At 41.6% G+C, this 16,350-nt stretch overlaps 1 protein-coding gene and 1 long non-coding RNA gene across 2 annotated transcripts; one reads left to right on the plus strand and one right to left on the minus strand.

Moving 5' to 3' along the window:
* Nucleotides 1–1,195: 1,195 nt before the first annotated feature.
* On the minus strand, nucleotides 1,196–1,985 carry LOC108511595. Its single transcript, XR_001879930.3, has 3 exons — nucleotides 1,908–1,985; nucleotides 1,655–1,821; nucleotides 1,196–1,510 (listed from the first exon to the last, which is right to left on the minus strand). It is a non-coding gene; the product is annotated as an uncharacterized LOC108511595 (long non-coding RNA).
* Nucleotides 1,986–11,124: 9,139 nt separating this feature from the next.
* Nucleotides 11,125–12,778, plus strand: LOC103723599 (amino acid transporter AVT3B-like). Its single transcript, XM_017846755.3, has one exon. It carries the CDS (start codon nucleotides 11,229–11,231, stop codon nucleotides 12,504–12,506), a length of 1,278 nt encoding a protein of 425 aa, XP_017702244.2. The 5' UTR covers nucleotides 11,125–11,228; the 3' UTR covers nucleotides 12,507–12,778.
* The last annotated feature ends 3,572 nt before the right edge of the window (nucleotides 12,779–16,350 follow it).

The following is a 16,350-nucleotide window of genomic DNA, read 5'->3' on the forward strand; positions in this document are numbered from 1 at the left end:
GATTGCTATATATTGGGAGAACCTATCCAGTAAAGCTTATATAAAGGAGTGATCTTTATTTTCCAAGGCTGGTTCTCAAGCATGCACCTATCGTCTCATTTGTTTTAAAGTTAATCATCAATGAAAATTCAATTTTTTTGAGTTTCTAACTTTAAAATTTTAAAATCCTATGTCTTATTGATCAAAACAAAAATCAAGCTTTATATTTCAACTTTCTTACTATGAATTTGGAGTTTGGACCATTAAGTTTGGGCCTTTCTTACCATATGCTTATCTATCATTTTTCATTTATTAACTTCTTTAAATTATTCAATTTAATATATATAATTTTTGATAATAATTATTTTTTAAAAGAGTATATTTACTTTCATGAGATCCTCTCCTTCTGATGAGATTTGAAATTCAAAATTTCTTTTATAATTATTACACCAAAAACTCCTAACTTATGGTTTTAGTTATTTAGGACCATGATATATAGTGGCTATAAATTTCTCATTATTTTCTATAAATTAGTGCATTTTCTTTGTTCTCTCTTAGCTATTTTCTTTGACAATTAAAAGCTTTCAACAAATCTCAAAGGGCTCCAACAAGTGTGGCATTAGCTAGAAATAGAGGTTGCTATATACTGGGAGAACCTACCCAATAAAGCTTATATAAAGGAGTGATCTTTATTCTCTAAGCACTACAAGAAAATACATATTCAGCGACTAAGATTCTATTCGCCGAATAACCATATTTGGTCGCCGAAACCTTTTCATGACTAGTATACCCTTTGTAGCCAAACCCTAGTCACTGAAAGGTTTTAGCGACCAATATTGTGTGGTCACCTAAGGTACACAAACAACGACCAACATTTGGTTGCCGAAGAAAATTATCGGCGACCCAATCTGGTGTCGCTAATTTCAACGCCGACCAAATAGTTGGTCGTGGAAGGTTTGTCTTCCGCTACCAAAAAAATGGTCACTGAATGTCTATCTTCCCCCATTAATAGTTTGGTCGCAGAATGTATTGGAATGCATTGGCAACAAACATTTTTTGGTGGCAGAAAGTATTAACGTGTATTTAATTAACAATTCAAATTATAAGCTTAATATTTGTTTTTGGGCTCGTTCCAAATTCTGTATAACCAACACAGCCTATCCAATATCCATATTGCACAATACATTTGCTCATCCAAATAGAAGTATACACAATGTTGGAGAATCCATAATCATTCATTATAAATATCATCTATAAGTCTAAAGTCAAGCATACCTATTACCCATACATCACAATATTTCATCCATACCATATGTTAAGGTGATAATCATCACCAAACACATCAAAATGTAAATTAAAAATCCCAAAATATCTGATCTTGCTATTCATCCAAACAACTATCATGTAGACAAAAATATTCTTATACCAAAAACTGGATTCTGCTTGTAGACAACTCTACCATGATCATCTGAACAAAAGCTATCCATGTACCAGAAACTAGATTTCACATGCTCATAACTCCACCATGTATCTGAGAAAGTAAAAAAGAATACACAGTCAATAACCACATGTGAAAAATAATAAACTAAAATTCAAGTATAAGTTCACAATGACATTTCGCTTAATTTGGTCAAAATCTCTAAATAACCTACGTAATATAAATGAGAATACATACCAACGAGTATTTGTACCACCAGTTGAATACGTGGCCCCATTATGATGGAATCGGACACCGTTACAAAAGCACCCTGAATATATGTTGACTATCGGACGAGGACCGTTGGCCAATGACCATAATTCATCAGTAGCTTCCGGTGATCGCTGGTTTCGAAGTTGAGTCATCTATAACAAAAAAGTGACAATATGTTACTTCACTTTCAAATACAAGGATAACTCAAGGTGCCTACATGTTAATTAATTTTGCTTACGCGATCTTTGAACCACTTGGGAAATTCTTTACGTTGTCTGTTTGTGATGTCAACTTCACTCTCACCTTGTATGTAGTTTGTGTGTTCTCTATTCGACATTCCGTAACGTATAAGTAACATATAAGACTAAACAACTAAATATACAATAGCTGAACCTTAATAAGCAAGTTAAAAAAACATACTCTCGATATTGATCCACTTTTGAACTATTGTATAACAACAGTTAATTGATCCTTTTCTTTTATTAATTCCTGTATCATTTGATTTACTTGAACTCTTAAATGCATAGGACATGGGATATTAACTGACAGATCCTTTTCAATGTTGATGGTTAGTGAAGTAATAAAGATAGGTTGAAAACCTACAAGTCCTTTCTTAAGATTATCAATCACGGCACCAAATATGGATGACTGAGCTCAACATTGTTAGTTCTTTGGCTTAAATTCTCCATCTTTTTGTTTCTTCAGACCCACATGCTACTGAAGTTTGCCTGGGAAACTTAAAGAGGTTTCAATTCAGGGAGCTCCAGATTGCAACAGATAACTTCAGTAGCAAAAACATTCCAAGAAAAGGTGGCTTCGAAAATGTCTACAAAGGTCAGCTCCCTGATGGAACTTTAGTAGCGGTAAAAAGGCTCAAGGATGGAAATGCTGCGGGTGGAGAGATCCAGTTTCAGACTGAAGTGGAGATGATAAGCTTGGCAGTGCACAGAAACCTCCTCAGATTGTATGGATTCTGTATGACTGCTACTGAGAAACTTGGAGCGTATCCTAATATGTCCAATGGAAGTGTTGCTTCCCGACTCAAAGGTAAATCATACATTCTGTCTGATTCATGCATGGATTTCAAATTCCCATAAAAGATATATAGTATTTAGACTAGTATTGTAATTAATAAATAATTTTGAAATTTAAGTTGGCATCTGCTGAATAATCACAATTAGTATTACTTAGCGGTGATTCAGTGTGATTATCGAATAACCAAGTATCATGGACTGACTACAATGTAGGCTTTAGTTATCATCAGGATTTTAATTATTGAAAAATAATTAGAGTTTGGTCATTATAAGAACCATGGCCTCCTGAGTTTATAAATAGGGGAACGGGCAAACACTTAGGGGGCTGTGTGATCAAAATGTGGCTTTCATGCTTAAAGAGGAAAATCTAAAAGACAACAATACATGTGGAAACGATCTCGGAATGAGTGTTGAAATGATCCCGGACCTCATCGCGGCAGCTCCACCTACGACCAATTCACGGCCTCAGCAGAGGGAGGAGGAAGAACCCTCTCTGCCTTGCCTACCTGCAGCAGGAGAAGGAAAAGAACCCCTCAGAGGAGGGAAGGAAGAATCCTAGCACGGCTGTCGACAACTGCGGCCACGGCAGCGATCAAGCGCGGCGCTGGATCCACAGGCGGAGACCCTAGGTAGGTTCCTTCCCCCTTCCTCTTCCTCTTCTTCTTTTCTTTTATTTTGTTATCATGGGGTAAAAGGAAACGGGGTTAGGGTTTACCTCGCTCCGGGAAGAATCAGTTGTGGGTTCTGAAAACCCTAGCCGACGAGCAAGAAGGAGGGGGGCATTGACGGGGTGATGTAGCCGCGATGATCTCGTCCCGGGTGAGAGTTGAATCGGCCGATCGGGGGGCGTGATGTAGCCGTGCTCGCCGTCGACGGGGAGGCATAAGGGTCGGCAAGGGGGAGCCGGAGAGGGGAGACAAGAAGGGGGAGCCGCGATGCCACAAGCCCTAACTCTCCAATCGGGACGACGCCAAGATTTAATCGGGACTGGGCTGATAGGGAAATACTTAGAATCGCCGATGGACTAAGTAAGTCGGTCTACAAGCCAAATTTCATATCAAACTATTTTTTATCTATAAGACTAATTGGACGGAACTTGATGTCTCCCAGCTCCCCACTCACAAGGACAAAAAAAAAATTTCAGACCTTCTTCGAAAATCCAATCCCATTGCAGGAAAGTAGCAGTAGGGGTGCAAATGGGTCATGACCAGCACCATGAGATTTAAAAATGAGAAAAAGGAATTTAAGTTTTCTGAAGAGCGATTGGAATTTTGATTATCGAAGGAATTTAGGCGGGACGGCGGGCACACTTAGTTTCATTTTGGATTTCCCTCCTTTTATTTTTTTTTAATTTATGATTACTCAAAAATAATATTTTTAATATTTTTGGAATTAAAAATTAAATTTGGTGACTGAAATTTCTGTCAATAATCCGTCACTGCCAAAAATAATCTTTTAAAAATTTATAAACACTTGGATTACGATATTTGTGATGGCTAAATTTGTCACCGTCTGGTTGCAATTTCGGTTATCATTTTTCTGACAGATACCCCGTCACTACGATGGTCACTAAGTTTTGGCGCCCATCCTACTCGCGTATTCTGTGACCAGTCTGTCACTAATCTATCACTAAGTTTACACCACGGTGACCAAATTTCTGTCGGTCACTAATCCGTCACAAATAGTGACAATAACGGTTCGTCACTATACGCGTGTTTTCAGGTAGTGTTGGGATGCCGACGTCGAAGAGACTCGCGAACGGGCGAACGGGTGAAGGCAAGGAGATAAAGCCGAATAGAGGAATAGGGAATTAGCTAGGGTTTGTTTGGTTTCTTACACGTCCCCTACATGCATGCGTTTCTCGACTACATTTTTTTTAGTCACTGGAGGTGAACCTTTAGGGACCAAAATTTGGTCGCCAAAAATTTTACCTCTAACCCGCGCAAAATACTGGACTCGCGCCAACTTGGTTTTGATTTTCCACGATCAAATATGCATTTAGTTGGTGTACGACAATCATTCAGTAACTAAAAAGGATGCATGCAAATTTATTTCTAAGCGGATTTTCGATCCTGCCCGTAGGATGTCCAAGAATTCTATATATTTCTAAGCGGATTCCCGTTCCCACGTCCGCAGGCCGCGTATCCTGTCGATCCGTATATTTATTTGACAAGGAGTCAAGCACCGAGCTCGAGCTTTTAAAATTATATTATAATAATAAAAATAAAAAAGAATTTAAGTATGTAGAAAAGTTGTGGGATTGAGATTCAGCCAAAGAGACGAGGATATGCCTAAGTGAATTAAGGTATTAAACGGCACCGTTTGAAAATAAGCAGTTTTTTTTTTTTTTTGAACTTAGAAATTAGCATCTTATAGGGGCTAGTACAACATCGTTCGGTTTTACGGAAACCTTCCACTACCAAAAGTTTGGTCACTAAAAAACTCAAACTTTCTGCCCAATTTTTTTATCGAAAAAAGGCGCCATTCATAAAAGTTTTCCTCGACTAAATTTTTTTTAGTCGTTGGAGGTGAACCTTTAAGGACCAAAATTTAGTCGTCAAAAGTTTTACCTCCAGCCCTGCCAACTTGGTATTGTTTTCCGCGACCAAATATGCATTTAGTCGGTGTAGGACAATTATTCAGTAACTAACAAGATGTTAGTCGTAGATAGCCTTAGTTTCAGCGACCAAACTTTAGTCGCCAAACGTTTTACCTCCACCCCGCCAACTTGGTTTTGATTTTCCGCGACCAAATATGCATTTAGTCGGTGTAGGACAATCATTCAGTAACTAATAAGGATGTTGGTCGCAAATAGCCTTATTTGCAATGACCACTATTCATTTAGTCGCCGAAAGTGGTCGCTGAAAGTGTATTTTCTTATAGTGAAGGCAGATTCTCAAGCATGTACCTATCACCATTGTTTCTGTTTGGTAGTATTTTCTTATAGAATGGCATGATTAGGGGTTGTGTTGGGCATGCTACCTATCGCCATTGTTTCTATTTAGCAATATTTTCTCATAGAATGGCATGATTAGAGGTTGTGTTGGGCATGCTAGAATTTTGGATCAAAATTTTTGACCTATCCTTATCCAAAGATCAGGTTGTGTCTCCTCAAGTCTACAAGTTAGGCTCGAGTATGTTATGACAAGCGCGCACACACACACACACGCCTACCCCACCCATCTGCCCACCCACACACCTTTTTAGTTTTCATCAGGTTTGGGTCACATGTATTTAGGGGTGCAAATGGGTCGGATCGAATTCTGGGTGACTCCGATCCGACCCGATTTTTGTTCGGATTCTAATTTTGGATTCAGACTGGACCCAGTTGAAGATCGGATCGGGTCCGGATCGGGTCCGAATCGGATCTTATTTTTTTGTGCTTTTGGAAAAGCATTTGGGTAAATCTAATTTGGTCATATCATAATTATGAGGTGCTGGGTGACCCATAACTAGAAAGAATTGCAATTGACCTCCAGTCAGAACAGATGACCCATGACTACTAACTAAATCGGTCTACAAGCCAAATTTCAGATCACACTTTTTTTTGTCCATATGACTGATTGGACGGAACTTGGTGTCTCCCAGCTCCCCTCTCACGAGGACAAAAAAAATCCCAGACCTTCTTCCAAAATCCAATTCCATTGCAGAACACTGGCACATGACCCATATTCAGTTCAGTGTTCCCTCACTTCCTCCCTGCAAAAGTTAAAAAAAACAGGAGCCAAAAAACAGAAGGAAAAAAAAAAAAAAAAAAGCCAGCTACCGAGACACCAGAGGTATCAACAGTATAATAGATCGAGATAGAATCCTAATGGACCAATAGTGCCATGACCCACCAAAAAAAAAAAAAAACAAACTCCCTTTTGCTATTTCTCCCCCCTCCCCCCCCCTCTCTCTCTCTCTCTCTTCGGTCCATTTGGGTCGGATCGGGTCCATTCGGTAAACCTAGACCCGACCCAAAAAATGATTCGGATCCGATTTTAGGACATAACCCGGACCCATGGATCCTAAAATTCGGATCGGATCGGATCGGGTCAGGTCTCGGGTCGACCCGACCCATTTGCAGCCTTACATGTACCTTTACCATACTTAAACTTAGATATGAAATTTTTGAGAGGTTTATATTTTCCCAATACACCTGACTCATAGGCCTAGAGTTCGAATCAACTATAGACCTGCAAATAGTAGGAGTTGTTCGGTTGTCTAAGGTATTTCTAAATATGTAACCATAAAACATGACCTTATGTAAGGGAAGTTGCATGAAATATAGGGAGGTACTTGTTTCATAGAACTCATTTTCAAGATTTATTACTTGCTAGGGAAACTTGCTTTAGTAAAACTTGTAAAATAAACATCACCTTGGATTTAATATGTCAATTACAGAGTCACTTTAATTTTGAAGAAAAGTGAAATAAATTTAATAATAATATAGTCCTTCATGTGTGCAACTATGACAAAATATGACAAGGCAAGAATGGCTGTCTTATCTAATCATTAAATATTCTCCTTGTTTCATCATGTTAAAGAAAGGGAAAAAATGAAGAGAAACCGAAGAAACTCCCTATGGGTTCACAAAGAGAATGTGGATAGCGTGATCCATGAATTAGAATCCTCTTCGATCTAAGCATGAAATGGATTCTCAAGCATGCACCTACCATCGTTATTTTTTTTTTGCAACATATTCTTATATGAATGACATGATTGGGGGTTTTATTGTGTACATCCTATCCTAGACCAGAATTGGACATTCTAGAGTTTGGATCTAAGATTTTAACATGTAACCATCCAAGGATCAGGTCAGATCCAAGCAGTCTATATTTCTCAAGTTTTAACAAGTTTACAAGTTAGGCTTGAGTATATTAAGATCACCAAATAATGATCGAGGTTATATTGAGTACGAACCCCTCCCCCCAAGCTTGGGTCAGGCCTAGGTTCCAAATCAAATGTAGATCTACATATCTTAAGAACATTTGGTTGTCTATGATATTTCTAAAATAGGTAGACATAAAACATGATCTCTTGTAAAACAAGTTTCATGAAAACATGGAGGTACTTGTTTCATAAAACTCATTTTTTGAGCTTATTACTTGCCATTTATGGAAAAATAGGTCATACGAAAACCATCAAGTGACCATTCTAATTTAAAACTCAATCCCCTTGGATTGAATATGTCAATTACAAATAACCACTTTAATTTTGCTGAAAAGAGAAGAAATTTTAATAACAATAGAGTACTTCATGTGCAGTTATGATAAAATGTGAGAAAACATGAATGGTTGTTTCTCATCTAATCATTAAAGATTTTTTTTTACGTCATATTAAAAAAGAAGAAAAAAAAATGAAGAGAAATTAAAGAAACACCCCAAATGTCTGCAAAGAGAGTATGGATAGTGTAATCCTTGAGTTAGGATCCTCTCCAATATTCTAGGCACAAAATGAGGAGATCTAGTCTTCCAATCACGGCCATTTATGATTGACATAATAGCCGCGATTGGGTGAGACCCAAATAGCATTATAATATCTAGACCAGGGGGGATCCCATGCTATGATCCTCTACCAAGTCCTATAGCAAACTGCTGTAAAAGAAACCAAATTTAGGCATCAAAATTTAAGGGCTAACAATGAGATGATGTTGAATATTTGAAAATATGGAGTTGCACAAGCTGGTTGCCATCCAAGTCTCACTCTTGATATTCATATTATACTAGCATATAACCTAAACGATCAATGATTTATAATTTTCTCTTTTCTCCAACTATTGTTGAAATGTAATGTAGCATGCAACGAGTTAAAATAAATAGAAAGTTTTAATAGCCAATTTTTTCCTATAAAATAAGCAACGAACTATAATGAATGTTGAGCAAAAATTTCTATAATTTATGTCTATGCCACTAATTTCTATATAGCAAGAAGACCCTGTGCAATATGCTGGTACAATTTTTTTCTCACTTTTTCAATTATTTTACACAATCAATGATTTATAATTTTCTCCTTTTTCTAACTATTGTTAAAATGTAATGTAACAATGCAACAAGCTATAATAAATAGAAATTTTCAATAACTAAATTTTTGCTGTAGAATATAACGAACTTCAATGATTGCTAAGCAAAAACTTTCATTATTTATGTCTATACCACTAATTTTTATATGGCAAGCAGGCTCTATGCAATATGCTGATACAATTTTTATTTTATATTAAGCAACAAATTAATGATAACCCATCACAGTAATATCGGTATCATTAATACAAATGTGTATGTAGCAAATGGAGAGTTTTGGACAATTTGAGCCTCTATTTTGGATATGTATAATAGATAATAAAATAGTAGAAATGTAAAAATCTGGATTATTTTCAAAAGTATTTCAAATATCTTACAAGAATGCCGTAACCAAGGTTTTTTTAGATCCCGTTAGATAGGGTGTTCCTGTTTCTCTATGAAATGTGATGCTCCATTGTCCCGCACCATCTCGACAATAGTCTCAGTCAAGTGTCATGGTAGATATCCTCTGGCCCTCTCTTCTTTTTCTTTATTTTATTTTTTCTTTCCTTCTTTTTCGTCTTCTTTCTTTCGTTCTTCTTTTTCCTCCTTTCTTTCTTTATTTTCTTTTTTTTTTAGCTTTCATCTTTTTCGTTTCTTCTTCTTCTTGTTTTTTTTTTACTTTTTCTTCTTCTTCTCTCTTTTTATCTTCTTAATGCTTTCCTTTTTTTTCTTTTCTTTTCTTCTTCTTTCTTTCTTTCCTTTTTTTTTGTTCCCTTTCTTTTTCTTCATATTTTTTCTTCTTTTTTTTTTCTCTTCTATCACTCAGTATTGTGACGAGTGTACGGAGACGGAGGAGACGATGGATCATGTTCTTTTGCAGTGCCCCAGAGCTAGGGGCATTTGGAGCCGATCGCCCACATTGCTACCCCATTCAGTTGAGTCGACACAGGATTTGATTCAGTGGTTGAGAGTGGCTATGCGGCGGCCGAGCACGGCTGAGGCCGGGATCCGGGGGGCATATTTGGCTTACTCCATCTGGCTGGATAGGAATGCCGGCATTTTTGAGGGTAGACGGTCACCCCCGCGGCTGGTGATGGACAGAGCCATGCGTCTTGCTAGGGAGGTCTCTACCACTGCTATCACTTTCACTTCTGAGATGGCCAGGGACACCTGGGGTACTTCTTCTGCTGTCACAGCGCCCAGGTTCGCCCTAGTCTCTTGGGTACCCCCACCCCTTGGTTATCTCAAAGTGAATTTTGATGGTAGTAGGTCGGCAGATGGGGTGTCAGGAGGAGTTGGTTTTGTTATCAGGGACCATCTCGGCAGTTTGATAGCAGCCGGTGGCCGCCGTGCGCCGGGATTTACCATAGTTGGTGCGGAGTTGCGGGCAGCCTGGGAGGGGATATCCTATGCGAGGCAGGTACTACGTGCTGAGCATATTTGCCTTGAGGGAGACTCCTCTGTGGTGATAGAGTGGATTCGGGGAGTGGACAGACATGGGGATGATCATCCTCTCATCCGTGAGATTCGGAGATTGGCTCAGGAGTTGAGCATCTTCCAGGCTTCACATGTTTTTCGGGAGGCGAACAGTGCAGCAGACTGGGTCGCCTCTTATGCCGCTCGGCACTCCGGAGAGGTCATTTGGACTTCGTTAGGAGATACTCCCTCTACGTTGCACTCTTTACTTTATTTTGATTTGGCTGGATGTACTCAACTTAGAGTTATATGAATTGCCGTTTTCAAAAAAAAAAAAAAAAAAAAAAGACCGATCCCATTCAAATTCTCTTTTTCATGGAAACGAGATGGGATAATAAGGATGCTCCATTTCCCTGTCGAAATATAAAAGTTTGATTGTAACTTTATTTTTTTAGCCAATCAAATGGAGTTTCTACTTCTCTCTTTTCTCAAAAAAAAATAATTTAGAACTCGTTTGGTATTACTTTTATTTTTTATTTTTATTCCGGAAACAGGATGAAAAAAGTTGTCACCATCAGTATGGGCACCAGTTCAACCATGTAGTTAGTTCTTCTTTATCTTCTCTCCGGTATGACTTGCATGTATACTACTTGTTGTAAAATGGATGGAGCGGCATTAATAGTTATAGTAATGTCTGAAACCAATGTGAAGTGGATAGAGTTTGATCACCTAACCTTTTCTTTTTTTTTTTCTGGTTCGTCCCAATGCGCACCTTTCCGGGAAGATTGCTCGGACACGGCACGGCGGTAAATTGCACATCGCCGGCCTTGCCTTAGTTCTAAATCGGGCATTAAAAAAAGAAAAAAAAAGAGATATTTTTTGTCCTCCAGCTCAGTCTAATCGTATACAAACAAAAACAGCACTCAGACAGGCGGTCCAGATTGACGGCCCCTCCCACGATACGGTGTACCCACCGACCAAGTGGGACCCACCTGTTCGAAATATAAATCATCCTGAGCATCCCCCAATCCCCCATTTCCACCACTTTCCTCTTCGCCCATCCCTCCATCCAAACCCTATCCAATCCATACCCCTCTCCTTTCCTCTTCCATCCAACCGAAATCGATGGGTTTCGAGAGAACCGACAACGGCGAGGCGAGCTCGTCGTCTCACAGTCTGGTGGACCCGACGAGCCCTCTCCTCCCGCCGCACCCCTCCGCTCCCCTCTCCTCCCAGCTCAAAACCTTTGCGAACGTCTTCATCGCGATCGTCGGCGCCGGCGTTCTCGGCCTCCCCTACACCTTCATGCGCACCGGCTGGGCCGCCGGCGCCGCCCTCCTTGCCGTCGTCGCCGCCCTCACCTTCCACTGCATGCTCCTCCTCGTCCGCACCCGCCGCCGCCTCGACCTCGACCGCGGCTTCTCCAAGATCGCCTCCTTGGGCGACCTCGGCCTCGCCGTCGCCGGCCCCTCCGGCCGCGCCGCCGTCGACGCCATGATCGTCCTCAGCCAGTGCGGCTTCTGCGTCGGCTACCTCATCTTCATCTCCAACACCCTCGCCCACCTCTTCCGCCTCCCCTCCAATCCCTCCCCTTTCCTCGCCCCCAAAGCCCTCTACATCTGGGCCATGCTCCCCTTCCAATTAGGCCTCAACTCCGTCAAAACCCTCACCCTCCTCGCCCCTCTGAGCATCTTCGCCGACGTCGTTGACCTCGGCGCCATGGGCGTCGTCCTCGGGGAGGACGTCGCCGCCTTCCTCGCCTTCCGCCCGGCCCTCCGCGCCGTCGCCGGCCCCTCCGCCCTCCTCTACGGCGCCGGCGTCGCCGTCTACGCCTTCGAGGGCATCGGCATGGTCCTCCCCCTGGAGGCCGAGGCCGCCGACAAGTCCAAATTCGGCAAGACCCTCGGGCTCTCCATGTTCTTCATCACCCTCCTGTACGGCCTCTTCGGCGTCCTCGGCTACTTGGCCTTCGGCGACAACACCCGCGACATCATCACCACCAACCTGGGCACCGGCGTGGTCACCGTCCTGGTCCAATTGGGGCTCTGCATCAACCTCTTCTTTACGTTTCCGGTGATGATGAACCCGGTGTTCGAGGTGGCGGAGAGGTGGTTTTGCGGGAAGAGGTACTGCGCCTGGCTGCGGTGGTTGCTGGTGGCGGCGGTGAGCTTGGCGGCGATGCTGGTGCCCAACTTCGCCGACTTCCTCTCCCTGGTGGGGAGCAGCGTCTGCGTCGTGCTCGCGTTCGTGCTGCCGGCGGCGTTCCACCTGAAGGTGTTCGGGTCGGAGCTGGGGTGGGGCGGGGTGGCCGCCGACATGGGGTTCGTGGTGCTGGGCGTCGCGCTGGCGGTGTCCGGAACCGTGTCGTCGCTCCGTGAGATCCTCTACTCCGTGGAATTATAATTTCATCATTTCTACTATAATTGTATTTTAAATAAATTTTTGGTACCATCACCAAAAAAAAAAAAAAATGGTAACTGTTTTTTGTAATAATCGTTTGGGTCCTCTCTTGCTAAATGAGGAAACCTAACTTGCCTAACAACTGGCAAAATGAAAAAGGAATTAATGGAAGCAAGAGCAAAGTTAGATGCCAGTTGTTTTAGTGCATCACCTATTCTATTTTTGATTATTTCTAATATGGTTAGTTTTGTTATATTATAATTAGAAAGAAAGAGCAAGATCTTATGGTAGTGCCAAGTCACCTGTTACTTGGATCTATAGTCGCTTTTGGAGAATGGTTTAGCCAATTTAATTTTATTTTGGAGTAATTTTATATTATTTTATTTTATTTTATGTTGATTGGATTTGTTTATTTATTGTCATTTTAGAATTTTTATTGGATTGTTTTTTTTAGAAATTTTTTTGTTATTTTTTTGATTTTATATATATAGATTCATGTATTTGTTTAGAATTATTAAATGATTGAATGAAAATAGCTTTTTTTTTTTTTTTTTCTGAAATTCTGATACGTGAGAGTTAGGTATTCTCTTTCTCCTTCCCTCTCTTTCTTATAATGGTCCTGCATCAACTTTGGTAGGTAGGGAAGAAATTTTTTGGTTTGCTGTGACATTGTCTTCCCCTGAGGGGTCAGACTTCATACGTTTGGGCAACTCCTTTCTCAGTCGAGAAGGGGTGCCGATTCCTCTTTCATTTGAAGCATACTGCCACGCCACCTTAGTAACCGTCCCGTGGGATTCAAGCCTCACAAGGAAGCAACAGAAAAAAAAAAAACTATGCTTGCTGTGGGCTGCGGCCACCCCATGGCCCTTAGGCTTCACAGAGAAAACAAAAGGAAAATCTCTTCTTCCAGTTCCCATGGACAACCGCTAATCCTTGTTCCCTCCCTGCGACCCAACGAAGAAGACTGTCATCGCAGCCTGATCCCTAGCCACAACCACCACTCGAGGCCGGGTCTGGGAAGAGGATTGTTCCACATCCGAGGCCGCCACGTGCCACGTGCCGCCTGCGGCGTCGCACTCGGCCATCACCGCAGGTAATCCTTCCCCTCAAAGCCCACGAAGGAACCTAAATCCAATTGGGTTGAAAAAAAAAAGAAAAAGAAAAAAAAAGAGAAAAAAAAAGAGATGTACGAGAATTGCACGTGGCAGACCGTAACGGGTTATCGGAGCGGGTCACGCTCGATAATCTAAATTCTAGCGGATCCAAGTTTAAAAAAAAAGAACTCACTGTTCATCTTCTTCCTCGTCCGTAGTGCTGCTCCACCCTTACCGCCTCTGCTTCGCCCTTGCCGTCGCCGCTTCATGCCTTCGCAATCGCTCACCGCCTCGAACCCTATTGCCACCCCACAACCCTCTCCATCTCCACCTTGCTTCCCTCGTCCCGGCTGCTCTCACAGCTGCCTCCACCACACCCTCCACACCCGCGCCTCTAATCTAAACCCTAAGGAAGCAACTCTGAGTTCTGCCGCCTCCCCACCACCCCTTGTAGGCCCGCCAACTTTCGCCGCACCCTGCCCCCTTCTTCTTCTTTTCCGATCACTCCTCTCGGCGTCTCGCCGATCCCCAACTCTCCCTCCCTCTTCTTGTCTCTTCGAGGGTTTCGGCATCAAAACCATTTCACGCCACAACAGATCCCGCCCCGCCCCCTTCTCTCTTCCCTTCCACACCGCCTTCAGCCTCCCTCCCGACCTTTTCCCCTCTTCACAACAAGGCCAACATCGAACCCACTTCAGCCCCCATCTCCCTTTCGAAACCTCAGGGCTTAACAGGCCCAGCTGTCCTACACCACCTCCCACCCACAAACCCCCTACTCCTCTCAATCCTTGGGCCCATAGGCCCAAACCCCACAAACCCCTCTATTTTTCGGCCCACCGGCCTTGTTCATTCCCCACCCCAATCAGGCCACCACAAACAGCCTTTGGCCCATTCGGCCCAAACCCCATCAGGCCCCTGCCTGCAGGTCCTTCTCTTCTTCGCAACCGGGCTGTTGTTGTCAGGATCGCCGCATCTTTTTCAGAGTTACTGAGATTAGGTTCGCCGAGCTGCTGTAATCAGGCCCCATTTGCGCCAATTGAAGAGACCGTTTGCTGCGACCGCATTTTTGGTTATTGCCCAACCCAACTTCGATTCATTTACCCCTTCGCCGAGCACAACATGAGCACATTGATGTTATTTTAGACGATCCAACAGTTTTTACCAGTGCTAGAGGTATCCAGTGCTCATTGATTCATTGGCGGGGATGACCAGCATTTGATGCCACTTGGCTTATGCACGAGGAGCTTCAGCAGATTGCCCTGAACCTGTTGGAGTACTACCAGAGCTATACCGCGCCACGTTCGTCGAGGTCGACTTCTTTCCACTTGGAGGAGCTGATGCGGACACCAGTGCTAGGTTATCTGTTACTCGGATCTATAGTCGCCACAGGAAGATGGTCCAACCAGTTTGATTCTATTTTGGAGGAATTTTATATTATTTTATTTTATTTTATTTTATGTTGATTGGGATTGTTTGCATATTGTCATTTCAGGGCCTTTATGGAATTGTTTTCTTTGTAGGGGTCTTTTTGTTATTTTTTGACTCTATATATATGAGTCTATGCACTTGTTTAGGGTTATTGAATGGTTGAATAAAAATAGCTTCATTTTCTCTAAAATCCTAGTGTGAAGCCACGGCCAGAGCCAGATGAGAAGCCTAGTTCTCCTTCTTTCTCTTCCTCTTCTCTTCTTCCTTCCTCTTCCCTCTCTTTTCTGTAGTGGTCGTGCATCATCTTGCCTCCTACCCAAGGAAACGTTAGATGATTTTACTTGTGATTTTCTTAGATATCTTTATATTTTCTTTTGATTGTTATGTCTTTTTGATCAATGTTTACTGTCCGGTCAAAAACTGAATCAGAGCTGAATGGTGCAAAAATAAAAAAGAAAAAACAAGCTTTTGTTGCTTTTTATAGTTAATTTATTTGGTCTCATGCTAGGGGTGGAATGCAAATGCCTTTTTTTTTATAAAAAAATAGGTTGGTAGGTTTTGGGTCAGGAACTGCAAAACTCTGCATGTAGAGTTGTCAATTGATTTGTGTAGCTCAAGCTTTACTTGAGATATTCAGGCCTAATTACGATGTGATTAAGGCAAGCTTGAAAATCTAGTTGTAGGATCAAAATTAGCTCAAGACAAGTTGAACGGACATCTGGCTCGGTCAAGCTTGGTTCGATAAGGCTTAAATATGGACATATATATAAGTATAAATTAATTATTGAATCTAATCAAATAGCTTATCTGTTCCCTTTGGTTTGGTTGACAATTGTTGAAAAGGAGAAGTTGTTGCCCAAGGTGACAACCCAAGAGGGGGGGAGGGGGGATGAATTGGGTTTTCTAAAAATTATGTTCCCTAATTTTTACTTTGAATTGAATGCAGCGGAATGATAAGATGTTATTTACTTAAGCTCTAGGCAATTACAAGTAAAGTAGTGGAAAATTAAGCTAGAGCAATTATACTATGGCTTTAGGGTGCAATTGATCTAAAATTAACTTATAATTGTATGATCAATTTTAATCTATGTGTATGATAAGAATGGAGAGGAAGCTAAGCAAATTCTAAACAATCACTTATAACTCTATAGAAAACAAAGCTAGAGATATTACATAATCAAGTATGAATGTAAGGCATGAAATACACGAGATAAGGCATCACAAACACAAAGATGTATAGTGGTTCGGTGCACCCCAGCACCTACATCCACTCCCCAAGACCTCTTGAGAATTTCACTATAATCCCTCAGATTACAGCCGGTTGT

The sequence above is a fragment of the Phoenix dactylifera genome, unplaced genomic scaffold (genome assembly GCF_009389715.1).
Source record: "Phoenix dactylifera cultivar Barhee BC4 unplaced genomic scaffold, palm_55x_up_171113_PBpolish2nd_filt_p 000304F, whole genome shotgun sequence".
Lineage (NCBI taxonomy): Eukaryota > Viridiplantae > Streptophyta > Magnoliopsida > Arecales > Arecaceae > Phoenix > Phoenix dactylifera.